At 40.3% G+C, this 14959-nt stretch overlaps 1 protein-coding gene across 2 annotated transcripts in view; it reads left to right on the forward strand.

The window, feature by feature from the left end:
* The window catches only part of LOC104147816 (atrial natriuretic peptide receptor 3), a 44250-nt gene extending 30005 nt beyond the window's left edge, over positions 1-14245 (forward strand). Inside the window, exons 5-8 of one of the 2 annotated variants that reach the window (XM_068927585.1) lie at positions 3668-3762; positions 6529-6664; positions 8228-8315; positions 11368-14245. In XM_068927585.1, coding sequence (XP_068783686.1) covers positions 3668-3762; positions 6529-6664; positions 8228-8315; positions 11368-11479 — 431 coding nt within the window. In that variant the 3' untranslated portion in view covers positions 11480-14245. The remainder of the gene's footprint in view (positions 1-3667; positions 3763-6528; positions 6665-8227; positions 8316-11367) is intronic. The other variant, XM_068927586.1, reaches the window with a different exon arrangement.
* Positions 14246-14959: the final 714 nt, after the last annotated feature.

Consider the following 14959-nt stretch of genomic DNA (forward strand, 5'->3'; position numbering starts at 1 on the left):
GATGATGTAAAGAATACCAATAATTTTCTCAGGCTCCTTTGTTTTTGAAAAGATTACAGCTGCTCACTTTACTCAAGTGCATCTATTAGCTCTCAGATTGCCTCATTCTTTCCATTTGACTTTTTTATCTTAAAAGGCTGGGAATGGATCGAAGCAAGCAGGTGCCAATTTTTTATTCCTTGACAAGGCTGTTTTGGGCCCTGGAAGGATTTCCTCCCAGCCTCTTTCAGGACCTTTACATGTTATCTCAGAGGCAGCAGCTGAGTAGTACTGTGACTTTCTGTGCCTAATCCTGTAGGCTGTGATTCCACAGTGCAACTGGCACATGGATGTCACCCTACTGATGTAAAGCTATGTGAGAGCTTTTGCCAGGCAGGAATAACTGAGTTCTGGCATTGTTGGATTCATCTGTCATCTCTTATAATATTCCAGTCTTTTGGAGTACAATTGATGAGATTTCCAATGGAAATGCCTAAGAGCAAGAAACGTTCTCCCTAGATAAGAAGCCAATGATGAATTTAAACATGTTAGAAAAACTCCGTGGCCAGATTCTCTGCTCTAAGAACACACACTGGACATAGTGGAGGAAGGCAAGAAGGACAGTGGCTGAAAACCTCTTATGTTCTGAAATTACGGCTGAACAGAAAGCAAAACAGCCCACAGTGTGGCTTTAGACAACCTTGGGATTGCTTTAAATGATGCTGGCTGCAGTCATCCCATAAGGACCCCTGCACCAATTGGAGATTGTGCTGAAAGCTACATTATCTCCTGTCTCATCCATGGCTTCCCAAAACACGCTCCTTTAACAGAGGTAATCTGATGTCTAAGGATTTGCCTTACTGTTTGCCCATCCTGTGTATGAACAGATGCTCCAGCACAGGCTGTCTGTGTTTTCTTGCCTAATTTTCTGCTCCAGAAAGCCCCCAGATGAAGTGCCTATGCACATCTTTTATAGCACCATGTGCTCCATGCAGAGGAGAGCACAGGTTACACGATAGGTTCTCGCACCTTACTTGTAAAACCAGCCAGGAGGAAAACAATGTTCTCTTTCCTCACCTGTGAAAACCAGTTTATTGTTGCTGGGTGACCTGTCACAGCTATTCTGAAAACACAACTGCCAAGTTGAGTTGTGAGGGCATAGTTTGCAAGGTCAAAATGCCGTGCAAGTTATATGCCATCTCCAACCTGTGGCAGTACTTTGCTGGTCTTGATTTTACAAGGATAGGCCTGATTTAAGAAGCCTTCCACCTGGCTTTTTGCGATCCGGTCCTTTCAGGAAAATCATATCCCTTTATCCTGTTTGTAAGCCCCTCTCTAAAATGAATGCAGCATCACAGCATACAGTCCATCTGTACGCTTACCAGGTCTGTTGCAGGACTGAGGCTTTATAATTCACTTAAACTTTTTCAGGCCTTGATCATCAGAAATATAATTGTTGCCATTAATTTGTAATTGCTGACATATAGATCTCTAATTGCCTGTGCACGTCATCTTACAGCTGGCTCTGAGTAGGTGACCTATCAGAAACCAAACTGAATGTGGATGCCATTTCATGCAGCATTCACAGTCCCAACTGCCAGCCACAACTGCACAGACAGCAACAAGTACTTAAGAAAAGAAGGCTGAAATGATCAAAATATTTATTGGGTTATACCAAATAGCAGAAATACCAAAATTTCTGGGTTGTTAGAGACACCTTGATATGACTGAAGTGAACATTTTGTGAGCGATATTTTGATTTCATTAAGATTTCCTCTGAAACTGTAGCAACATTTTCAGTATGTAAGTATCTAACATAATATAACAAAAAGATGGTCCAGATAAAATCCTTCTAGATTCATCCAAATGTCGTACTACTTTGAGGTTATTATAAAATTTCCTAAATATGCTTCTTCGGGAACAACGTTTTAGGAAATGTTGAAATTTCAACACTTTGTTTTGCTTCATATCGCAAGTCAAAAAATTAGTGTTTCCCATTAAAAAAAATTCCATAGGAAATCTGCTTTTCAGCAAGTTCTAGTACCTACCTGCAATAATTCAGTTTTGGCTTTCTTAGGCCAGGAAGGTGACTGTTCTGTATACAGCCTCCTGTCAGATCCAGCAACCTGTAGGCAAGGACATTGCAGCTCTTTATAGTGGCGTCTTTCACCGCTTTCATAGCGAACTACGGAACGCCCATTCTGTCCTCCTGCAATAATCAAATTGCAGTTGTTTGGTTACTGTACTGTTATACTTGAAACTAGATGTTTGACAGTAAATCTTTTAATTAACAGTGCATATGCTGAAAATCACAATAGGCTTAAACGTTCCTGATATCACTCTGTTAAAGTGGAAACAGAGCAGATAAATGTAGGTGTGTCAATCTGTTGAAGGCTTACTATTCTTAGGTATGTTGAGGGGAATTTGCACTCTAGCTGAATAGCTGACCTCTCTTTTCTGATTTTCGGTCAATGGGAGCCTGATTCTCTACTGCTTTGTGCCTGGGGTAGTCACATAACCTGTGTAACATGGATATGAAGTGATGCCTGTTTGACTTGCACTGGCTTTGCACAGGTGTAAATTGCTGCATTTGGTGTCAGGCAGTGCAGGATCACATTTCAGCAGCCTCCCAGTGTGAGGACAGTTAAGCATTGAAACAGATCGTGCAGTCTCCCAGCTTTGAGGTTTTCAAGACCATATACATCTCTGAGCAGCCTATTCTGACCTCCTAGCTGACCCTGTTTGAGCAGGAAGTTGGACTGGAGTCCTGAAATCCCTTCCCACTTAAATAAGTTTGCCCAGCGTTTCCTAGAATATTAGTAGTAGTTACAAGTAGAGATGGTATCTAACACATGCACAATATCCACCAGACATTTAATTTATTCCTCATTATTAAAAACAAATATTGAAATCATCAGGAATCTTACGTGATTTCATGTATAGAATTTTTAATGTGACTTCATCATATGAAGGGCTGCTAAGATGAAGCCACGATCTGTCAATAAGAACGGTCTTCGGGAGTCTAAATTTTGTTAAAGTATGTGAAATAAGAGTGGCAGCTGGCCTAAGGGAATGTGAGATCCTACCCTCAAATGTGTAAAGGAAGGAAGTGAGTTGGGGTCAAAATTAGAAAATGAACAGCACCATATTAGGCAGTTAATCATATGTAAATGAATGCAGAATTTAATGCACATGGTTCCTCTTTTCTCTCGCACCTCCAATATCCCATCAGATGGGATACAATGCTGGATTAGCTGTATCGGTGCCCCAAGCCACATCAGGTTGTGGGGCTTCTGGCTGTGCCCTGAAGGTCTCTGCAGCATGTGAGCTGGACTCCCTTTGCTGAGGCATCATTAGCTGCTTTGGGGCTGAGCTCTCTGTAAATAATTTGCATTAAAAGTATTTTTGTTTTTTTCTGGCCCACTGGCTTTCTGGATAAGATTTTTCTCACATATTCCCTAGTCTCACACATTTGATATTTAAAAAGGAGAAATGTTAAGAATTCAGGAATGCAGACACCAAGATGAAATTACAATTTCTTTTGGAATGTCAACAAAAATGCTGGGAGACTGATGAGATTTCCTGTCATATCGGTCTGTAAAACCTGTCCACTGTTTTCTTGTTTTCCTTGGAAAGGCTTGATATTTTAACTAATTAATTTTCTAATTCCTCACATGCCATTCTTTAGGCATTGCAGGGCAGGTGTCCATTGATGCCAATGGAGACAGATATGGGGATTTCTCTGTGATTGCAATGACGGACCCAGAAGCAGGCACACAAGAGGTAAGGAAACAAACACTATTTCAGTTAGCCACTGATGAGTTACCCGGGTTGATGTAACATCGTATCATCTGTTTAGTTAATGGGCATCTGTTTATTAAATAAATACATTAAAATGGTATTGCTGAGTTTGTTAATATATATATTACCCTAACTCCAGCTGAAGCAAACAGGTACTTTACCATTGCGCTGTTAGTTGCAATGTCAGCATCAACCTAAACTTTGCTGGCCTTCCTCATTTCGTCAGAGGCCAGTAAGCTCAAATGCAAAGTGGCAGTAAACCTGAGCTGGACATTTTTATGTGTGGATTTGAATCTAATGAAGGAAACTCTCAAGTTATTGTTCATGTCAATGCTGCAGTAAATACAAACTCAGAAAGCCTTTTTAAATGTCTGTGATTGCTAGGGCATTTTGGTAGGTAAAAATGACTGAAAAACTTCAGCAGTGAATTACAGACACTTCCAGGAGTGTCTGTAGGAGGAGTAATCATCATTACTTAAAGTTAGTAGGACAAATTGATTGGGATAAGTTTGACAGGAACAGTGTGCATCTCTTCTTTTCGCTTAATGTGTTAGCTTTTTATCATGTTTATCAGTTTAGTCTAATTCTTCCAGGCTTCCTTCCTTCGCTTTCCTTCCCTTCCAGTTCAGGCTATCTTTTATTTCTTTGATGTTGCATTCCTCTTCCCCTTTAGCATACTTCTCATCTTAATTTCTCTGTGCTTTGTTTTTGATGATACATAAAAATATACATGCAAGTAACATATTCAATATGCAATTATTTATTACTAGCGTCCACTACATTCAATTCTGCCCTTGTACTTTAATCTGACTAATAACATGGTTTCTTTGATGCCTTTGTTTTATTCATTCTGCCAATTTCTTCCATGTCAACGTGAAAATGTTTGTTTCTCAGTGGAACTGAGCCAGATGAACCTGTGTTTGGCCAGAACGGTTTTCTAAATCCATTCATAGAGTTTCAAGCTAGAAGAAGACATCGGATTACTTAAGTCTGACCTCTGCTGCATCACAGGCAGGCACAATCCTTTACCCTTTACGGAGCTCGACAGTTTACATGTGACTAAAGCTCACCCTCTAAGAGGCATTCATTTTTCATTTGAAGACACTGAAAAACAGGGACTCTCTCACTTGGTCCCTCAGTGTTTGTTCCAGTGTTTAACCGCTCTTGCTCTTTTAAAACATTTGTCCTGTTTCTCATCTGAATCAGTTTGGTTGCTACTACCTATCTGTTCTTGTCAAGCCTTCCTGCATCCTTTCACGTTTACTAAGTCCTCTTGGTAGAGGAGGGTTACACTGTAATAAAGACACCTCTCCTATTCCTTTTTGATAAATGAAACAGTCTCTCAGTGAATTGCCTGCTGCCTGCAAGTGGTCTCTGAGGTTTTTTTTTTTTTTTTATATGCTTTTTCCAGTTTACTGAATTTGCCTGTATTTTTGAACTAATATAAAAAGGACTTTCTTCTAAGATCTTAACTCCCAGTTGCAATACTGGGAGAGAAATCTGCTCCTTTATTTAATGTGAAATCTACCTTTGTGTACTTAATCAGGGCAAATGTTATACGCCTTCTAAATCTTTCTCTTCAAAAGGGAGTTCAGGTGTAAGATTTGAACAGGCTATCAGTAGCCTGAGTAAAAGAAGCATTACTCTAATATCTAAACACAGTGTATTTATAGATAGATCGTATCCGTAGTTGGTCACTTATGCCTTTTGATGTGCTCCTCCATCCCTGCTGATTCATTCAGTGTTTGTGCATCCTATCTGGCCTTTTACCCTTATTAGAGTGTATAGATTTTTGGGAACTACTTTCAGATGAGTGACCTACTACTGTTAGCACAATTTAGACCTGCAACTTTGCAGTAGATCCAGTGGATCTTATCTTGAATAAAGCCTGGATTTACTCTTGAGGACAGGACAGAAATTCTAAAGTATCTTGATGAATTGGTCTGAAATAATAGCACATGCTACCAGAATGGTAAACCCCAAATGCCTTTTCTATGTAAATATAAACAAATGCAGAATTACAAGGTAGAGAATAACTGACTCTGTAGTAATTCTGCAGAAGATGTGAAGGTTTTAGCTGAACCTCAGGCGCCTCCAGGTCCATACAAAAAAGAAATGTCCAGCTAGAAATGTGCAGTCAGGAACGTCAGCACTTTTGGTTAGCCCAATGTCCTGCAGACCTCCACTGCAGTACAACCATTCCTGAAGACTCAACCCATGGTGCAGCAATTGAAGAAAGTCCAGGGAGAGAGAGCAGCAGGAATATTCAGAGGGCTAAAAAATGTGTGTGAGTTGGGTTTATATACAAGAGAAGGCTGAGGGGAGAGCTGATAGCAGGCTATGAATATGTAAACTGATGTTTCAGAAAGGAAAAGCCTCTGTGTCCACTGGCAATAGAATAAGTAGTGATGGATAATTACAACAAGGGAGATCTAGGTTACATGTTAGGGGAAACCACTAACAACAAAGATAGCTAAGCTCCAGAATAATTGCCTACAGGGCTTGTCAAGACTCTGTCTCTGGAGGCTTGCAAGAGCAGGTTAGATAAGCATCTGCCAGGAATGCTCTCCTTCAGCTGATCCTGCCTTGGGGCAGGGCATGGACTACATGACCTCCCAAAGACCCTTTCAGCCCTATTTTCCCTCATTCAACATCCTGCCACAAGCGTTCAAGTGATGCACCCCTCCTGTTTGTTTTCCATAGTCAATAGGAAAATCTTTTCTTTTCTTTCCTTTCTTTTTTGCATAGGTGATCGGGGACTACTACGGAAAGCAGGGGCGTTTTGAAATTCGATCAAATGTGAAATATCCTTGGAGTCACGGCAGGCTGAGACTAGATGAAAGCCGTGTTTCAGAGCATACAAACAATACACCTTGTAAATCATGTAAGTGTAGTGACATAATGCCTCCATCCAGGCTGTCAGAGAGAGGAATCCATGTGGTGATGCAGCAAAATAGTTTGTATTGGATTGCTTAGCACAGTTGTCCAACTGAGACTCCGTGGCTATGTCTCTCTGCTGACCGTTTGGGAAGCTAGAGTCTGGCAGCCCTGGATGGTACGTGGTCTGAATCACTCTTCTGTACTTAAATATGATAGTAATCATAAGGCACTGGCCCAGTGCCCTGGAGGTTCTGGGACCTTCGGGGGGGCTTAAAGGTAAAATCTCTTTTAGTCAAAAAGAAGCAAACAAAGGATATAGCTGAACCCCCCTAGTAGAGAATAATCATATTGATAATTATCAGTTCGGGAGCCCCGTCTGACAGGAGCAGAGTTTATTCTCCCAGTGCAGAATGATATTTCAGTGCTGAGAAGAGGCACTCTGAGGAGTCTGGTAAGGTGAGAAGTGAAGAAGGTTGAGTAGGCTAACCACTGGGAATCCAGAAGGCTGTGACTACCCTCCACAGAGCAGGTGCCCTTGTTTTCCATCATACCGAGTCTCCAGACCATGTCGTACTGAGCAGGGCACTGCAAGGAGATGAGGGCAGGAGGATGGGGATGCTTGAGCGGCAAAGTGTGGTCTTAGGTCTTTGCAGGAAACAAATTCCTAGCCTTGCAGTGAAGAGGTATTTGCAGCTTGTTAATTCATCAATCCCTGAAAAGCCCTGTGTACATAGAGACTGCTTCCAGGCCGTGCCCTCCATGCTCAGCACAGATACACAGTGTAACTACACGCACTCAGTGCAGGTACACAGTGTAGCTATGCACCTTGTTTCCTTCCACACACGTTGATATACAGAGACAATCCCGTCAAAGGGTCAAGGATAAATGAAGAGGAGGAAGCTGCTTCATTTCTTTGTTTCTTCTCGTTCCTTCCCGTGAACCCAGGTTTAGGCATGGAAAGGGAGCAGGATGTACCCACCTGAAAATGCCATTGTTGCTCAGCTGCCCTGCATTTCCCAGAGTCACAGTCCCTGCTAGGGGCTGTGTCCCTGTTCAGACTTAGGGCAAGGCAAAGCTCACGTGGCTTTAAGTTGAAACAGCATAGGTTCAGAAAGAGCCTGTGGAGCCACTGAATAATCATACGGTCATTTCAGTAAACCTGGCTGATAGGTGGTTATGATGCTAAACCAGATGAAATGGGATTGTTTCTGTAACACCAGCTTAGGTGATATTCAGTGCTGATTCCTATTACATGACTTGTTATAATCACAGTACAGGTATTATGATTCAGACCAGTTTCTTAACAACATTCCTGCATGTCACATCTTTACGATTGTGACTTCTTTTGGCACTGACCTTGGGGGCTTGTTTAATCTCAAGGAAAGCAGGGACAAAAAATACACATGCAGGAACTGAAGAAAAGGTTCCCATGGAGTCCTGAACTCTAAATGGCTTTTGTTATTGTCTGATGCTGGTCATTCATTTCCTAGTCCTGTGTATTTTCAAATATGTGAATGCAAATAGTTCTCAATGTGAACCCTGATGGTTTATTTTTCCCTTTTTCAAGCAGGTGGTCTAGGAGAATCAGCTGTTACAGGAATAGTTGTGGGTGCTTTGCTCGGAGCAGGATTGCTAATGGCTTTTTACTTTTTCAGGTCAGTCCAATTAACTGAAAGTTTCTTAAACTTTTTACTCTTTATCTAAACCTCTCTGGTCTTGGCAGCACATCCTTGATGTGAGGAAGATGTGAGGCAGGAGGCACCATAATCATTTGTGGTAAAATTCCCACCAAAGACTGTGAACACACTTTGACTGTCCTTATCTTCTGTGCATATCCAAATCATTTTATGGATTCAGGGCCTCATCCTGTAAACACTTACATGTCAGAGTAGCTTTACTCGAGGAAATAACTCCAGTGTGTTCCATTCATTCATGACTCCCTTGACAAAATGTCCTGGCCTTGAAAGCTGCCTTTGTTTGGTATTCCTTGCCAGCATAATTGTGCAGTCTGTGATCATGCAAGAGATTTATATCACTTGCCTGGTATCATGCTTAGTTTTGATTATTGAGCACAATTCCACTGGAAGCTAGAAGGAGATTTCTGTTTTGGTTTAAGAGAATATTTGGGTTTCAAATCTGTATCTTTAACTTAGTAAACTGGGGTCGGTGCTGGGTGATTGATGTTTTGTGCCTGTTTAAGAAAAATGATGCTTATACTGTTAGTCAGCAAATCTAAAGTGCACTGACAGACCAAATTATTATAACACCTGTTCAGCATCCTATTTTTGGTGTGATTTATCCTCTTATGGCATGGAAAAGGCAAACAGGAGAACAGAAGTAACCTCTGCGTATAACAGTCAAATCATTTTCTTCAATGAAAATAATTACCTATAGAACACATTAACAAAATGAAGCAAGCAAAACCTACTGTGGCTCACCAGCCCGCATCTAGAGTTGCAAAATATCCCAGAGTCCAGGGTTATTCATCAAGTAATTGTAACTGAAATTCCATAGAGTGACTGATGCTAGCTGCATGGCCAGTTAATGCATCGTTATGAGAGGAGAGGACCTTTGCTGTCCATGTTATAAGAGAAAACTTTCCCTATGGCTAAAGAAAAAAAATTTGCTTGCATGTGTTTAGTGCTTATGTAATATATTGTTTGGGTCTAAGACAAGGCAAGGTAGCTGGGACTGATTTTTTTTTTTTTTTTTGTCTTTGAAAAGCCAAACCAAAGAGAAAATGTAAATGTGTCTACATTGTATGTCATCATAGGCTCTTGCATTTTTTTATACCTTCCCAATCTGAGATGATAACTTTTAGGTGTTTTTATTTTTTAGCATAGCTGAGAGGGAGTTCGTGGGTGGGGACAGGAAATGTGGCAAAAGACTCATCCTTAGCTGGTATAAAACTATACAAAGCATTCAATGTAGAGTAAGAAATCTCTTAAACTCTCAAGCATCTGACACTAAGATTTGGGGTGGAAATTTGTGTGAGCAAAGCTGAGTGTCTGTAAAAGCAGATATCCACACTTGAGCTCAGCACCTAGTCGTCTTATTTATGTTAAAAGGGGAGGCACAGGCTTTTTTTTTAGTGCAGTTCATGTCCCCTCATGTAAAATAGGTCAGAAGGATGCTTCCTAGAAAGGTCCATTACTCTCTATTGACTATTAAGGAAGCCGCAGGTATCTCAGATGGACCTGCATATTGGAGACATCTAAAAGCACGCAGGTGAATTTCACCCTGGAGATGTGATTGCACTCATTGAAAGGAGGAATACAATCAAGCCCCCAATTGCTCCTTTAGAATAAGCATATGAAACATGGCATATCAGGATGTATGGCTCAGATTTTCAGAAAATGCAGGTCTGGGACCTGTGTGCCTGGAAGCAATTTGTACCTGCAGCTTCTACAGCATTTGACCTGCATATGCACCTTCTGAGTGCATCTCTCTGATAATTTGGATCTATAATCACCACAAAAGGACATGCAGATACTGTTTTGAGTGTGCATATGAACTGTGTTGAAGAATCTGTGTTGTAGTTCTGATATGTAGCTTTGTAAGGATTTAAAGGTGAAGAGCTGCATTTCTAAAACGTGAGTCTGTCCTTGTGCATGAACTACTACTGTGCATTGTCTGACCTGTGAAAGGACTGACTTAAAAATGCATAAGTGAAGGATACAGGTTTTTAAAGTTTTTTTGGAGCCTACAGATACAGATGTCTAGGGGAGTTTTTCAAGATGCAGAGGTACCCACTTTCTATTGAACCACCTTATCCAGCTAGACGACCTTTTTAAAAATCGTGGTGTTCTGAAAATCCTTCTTTCATCGCTATATGTCTGGCTCTGACTCCTGCTACGCGTGCAGATGGAACAGAGATATCCTTGGCATACAAATATTTTGTCATGCGCCTGAACAAGCAGTACTGTATGCAGAGCAGCTGGACTAACACCCTTTTGAAAAATTGGTCCTGAAACTCAGTAGATGCAAAAATGCATAAAATCATTAGACTCCCCACATTTATATTTTTTTTTGGCGATCTGGATACTGACGAGGAACAGAAAAGCAATCTGAAGGCTTCTGTTTGACACACGAAGTAGCATTAACAGAATCCTTCAAAAGGACCTGGAGGAAGATGCACAGGAAAAACTGTCTGATGCGTGAGCAGTTGTATTTACTCCTTATCTGTCGTCTACTTCCCACTTCTTAATTCATCTTACTACCTCCACTGACATTATAAACATAGTAACTTTCCTCAGAGGGAGATGGGAGGGCTAGTTAGTTAATATATAGTTTCAGTGAGAAATGCAGCTGAATAAAGGGTCAGCTCCGTTGTTTGAACTCTGCAGAAAGTGCCTCTGTATACAGGAAAGAAATTTGGCTTTGATCAGTATAAAGCAGTGATGTGACACAGTTCACATGCCACTTCACAAAAACTTCCTAATCACTTAGATCAGAAATTTTCAAAGAAACAAATGTCTGTGTCTTGGTGCTTTGAGACTGCTGTGGAGAAATTAACAGGCATTCCTGAGCTTGGGTAAAATGTTTCAAGGCAAACTACTTTAATCTTTGACCAGAGTTTCACATTCTGTCACATTTCATTTTTCAACTGGCATCCAGCTGTCCCCTACAGGCATTCTTTATAAGGGAAGTCCTGTTATCCTATAGCTGGAGAACGATTTCTCACTCTGTTCTTCTCCTTTCATGCAGAAAGAAATACAGAATAACTATTGAAAGACGAACTCGACAGGAGGATTGTAACATGGGGAAACATCGGCAGTTACGTGAAGACTCCATTAGATCTCATTTTTCTGCTGCATAAAGAAGAAAAATAATCCCATTCTTCCTGGAAAAAGAGATTAGGGAAACGGACACAACCAAAGACATCAGTGTAAAAAGAAGAGGCTCTCGAAGAACTCACTCTTTTGAGCAGTAATTTTATCTTAATTTCTTTCAGAAGCTCAGGAATGATTTACTAATCACATTATGCCACATGGCCTTTCATCTCATGAAAAAAGAAAATGACACAGTTTGATCTTGTCAGATGTACCTAATGTGTAAAGACAATATTTCTTAAGGCATATACTAAGGGCAGCAGATTTGGGCTTAGTTGATGGGGATGCCTCTTTCTGTTCCCTTCTTTTTGGCTCCTACTGCCTCTTTCCTTAATGGCATCTCACTTGTGGGTATCAAATGTGGTTTCACAGGCACAAAGGTGTCTGTGGAGGTGCTGCTTTGCTGTCAGAATGAAAAAAGGGGTTAATCTGGGGTATGATCCTGCATTGCTGAATGATTGCAATTGATTACAGGGGATGCAGGATTGGATATATGGAGTTCAGTCCTGGAAGGGAACTGGCACTTGAGTGTAATTAACTCCACTGAGAAAGTGAGGCAGGTGGAAACACACAAGTCCTCCCTTCCTTGTGTGTACAGTATCGAAGTCAAAAGCACTGATTCTCCCTCGTATACACAGGGAGTCAGGAACAGCTCCAGTGAAGGACGTGGAGTTTCACTGGTTTAAAATAGCATGGGAGAAGACAATCAGGCTTCCAGAGAGGACTGGCTAATTATTCAGTCTTATATGTGTTTTATCATGCTCTTTTCTCTCCACTGCTGTCACCTTTCAGAGGAGCAAATATAGTCTATGTAGAGCCTGCTCCTGTTCCAAGTGAAGTCAATGGCAAAGTCCCATTAACTTCAGTGAGTACAGGATTACATCCAAAATATGTAAATATAAAAGATACAGAAGTGTTTGTATAGCAGAGGCAATTCACAAGAGGGTCTTTTTGTGTAAAAACAACATTCCATGCTAACATTTTATTTTTAGGATATTTTTTATCTTGTATTTTTCTATTGAAATATCTATTTTTTGCTTCGGTAGGGTTAAAATCAAGGGGAGTGAATGTTTTGAAGACATATTTTTTATGATAGGAGTAACATGCAGAGAAAGTCAATAGATGTAAATACATTTTAAAAATCAGTATTTGGGGAGGAGAAGGGAGTTCATGGATAATAACAAGCTTTTTGCTCCACTCTGTTCTCCAGGCATGTGCAACATGCAAATAGTTATTTAACTAGTATAAATGTGCTTATACAATTGCCTATATGATGGCCCTGATCCTGAAAATAATTAACTTTTCCTATGTTGGAGAGTCTCACATTAGTCAGTGAGACTAATCATTCATGTATGCACAATTAAACACACAAAGAACTACCTTCGCGACTGGGGTGGTAAAACACTACTGTAGGGCTAACTTTAATCTTGCTGCCATCAGTAGTGTTGGGAATTTTGCCATTAACTTTATTGGGAGCAAGACTGAATCTGTGATGAATTAGCTACTAACAGGTTGTTTTACGTTAGACAGAGGAGAGCTCTGCTTTCTAGTCAACAAATGGAAGCAAACAGTACATATTATAAATGTGACAAATAAGACCCATACAAATATTGTTTGAGAAAATCCAACTGCCAACTGTGGCTATGATTCTAATGCATGAAATCTTTTGGTTTATCCTATTCTGATTTCATAAGCAGAACTTTTTGGTCCCATAATTATTCTTTACATGAATGTTAGCCTCAAAACTGGCACTGAAGCCCATGTTCTACAAAGCTTTTATATTCTGAGAAGCCAGAGTGCAAATTCAGAGAAACTGTTTTGGGGTAGCTGGGAGTGAGTGAAGAGCAAAAGTTGGCTTTATCTTCCTTCAACTGTCTTTTTTCTGTTAATGTTAAGTGCATAGATCCCATAGGGTATTTCCTTGGACTGGTTTCACTATTTCTTACATTGCACTGTCTCTTAACATATGTAGTGGTTCATTGCCTGCCCTTTTGAAATAGTCTAATGTCCCAAGGCAGGGTTTCTCGAATTTCAGGGCTGCTTTAGAATAGGTGATGGCTGTAGAGCGCGTAGATGTGGTGGCTTTAGGCCTCGCTGTAGCAGAGCTGTCATTCATGTGGTAGATTCACATCATCTCATTTCCCAATGTTGACCTACAGTGTATGACTTCTACAGAGGTGCCTTGGCCAAAGTAACACGTAGGCCGATGGATGCTGTTTCCTGGAGTGGCCCCCTTAGACCATGGGCAACAGAAGGACGTTGATTAGAGCAGCAGTCATACTGCTGTAGTGTTGAGGTGGAAAAAAATACTTTCTAATTGTTTTTTGGAATTTTTTTTTCAAGCAGTTGACTTTATTTACCTTGGGGGGGAGGGGTGTGATTACTTTTTTTTTTAACTGATTTCAAAGGGAGTTTTATGTTTTGTTTTGAAATTACACCTTTCACTATTCTTACTTTCTTTTATCTGTTTGACTACTTTGCCATTGAAAAAGGGAAGGAAATTAAAAAAAAAAAAAAAAAAAAAGAGTATGATTTCAAGGATAAACTTTTTTAGAAATGTTTGCTCTGACTTGCCGTGCAGTCTGAGCTCACATCCTCTGGTCCCTAGTTAGGGAGCATTGCAGTAGTGTAGATCTGTATTTTTCCTGTGCCAAGCACTGTTAGGTCAAACCTGAAGGTTTGGGCCAGAAGCGATCTGGCTAGGACAACAAATTGTTAGGACAATATTTTTATTGTGCCATTTTACTATAACTAAATAAAAAAAAGAAAAAAAAGAAAAAGTATAATTAAAGGTCAGTCTTAAATTAAAAATGTAATAATTTTGATCCCCAATTATATGAAACATTTTTAATCATGGCCTCAGGAAGTGTTTTGAGGTGTTTGAGATTTCTGCTGGTGGGATGCTCATGGAGGTCTGGTCACAACTTTACGTCCCAGCATCTCCAACCATCTTTCAAAAGGTGAACGATTCTTGCACATTAGAATGTTTTAGATCAATGGGTTGTAATCTTTCTAAATTTGGGCACACCTGTACAATTTTGCCATGGAGGTGTAGAGATCATGTCAGACATTTCACATGAGTAGATTCCTGTATAGCATAAACAAACTTACTCTTCTTAACTGCCTTTCACAGGGCTCTCGCTAATAGTTCTCAGATCTTCCAAGGACCATAGATCACAAACTGCTTTGAGTTTAGATTATTCAGCAGAGAGATTCTTTACCATCTAATACACTTTTCCTTTCTTGCTCATCTGCATTAGCTCAATGCCACAATGTTTAAGCTTCAACCTCTGTAAGGGAATGTCTAATCAAAATAATAATAATGGATTCTCAAAAGAATTTTCAAAACCTACATTTTTGGCTGCAACAAATTGCCCGTATTACAAACATACGTCTGTATTACAGAGCAGCACAAGGAGGGCCTTGACTCAGCCCAGCACTTTAGAACACACTTAAAATATGCTTGA

Source organism: Struthio camelus, chromosome Z (assembly GCF_040807025.1).
Source record: "Struthio camelus isolate bStrCam1 chromosome Z, bStrCam1.hap1, whole genome shotgun sequence".
Taxonomy (NCBI): domain Eukaryota; kingdom Metazoa; phylum Chordata; class Aves; order Struthioniformes; family Struthionidae; genus Struthio; species Struthio camelus.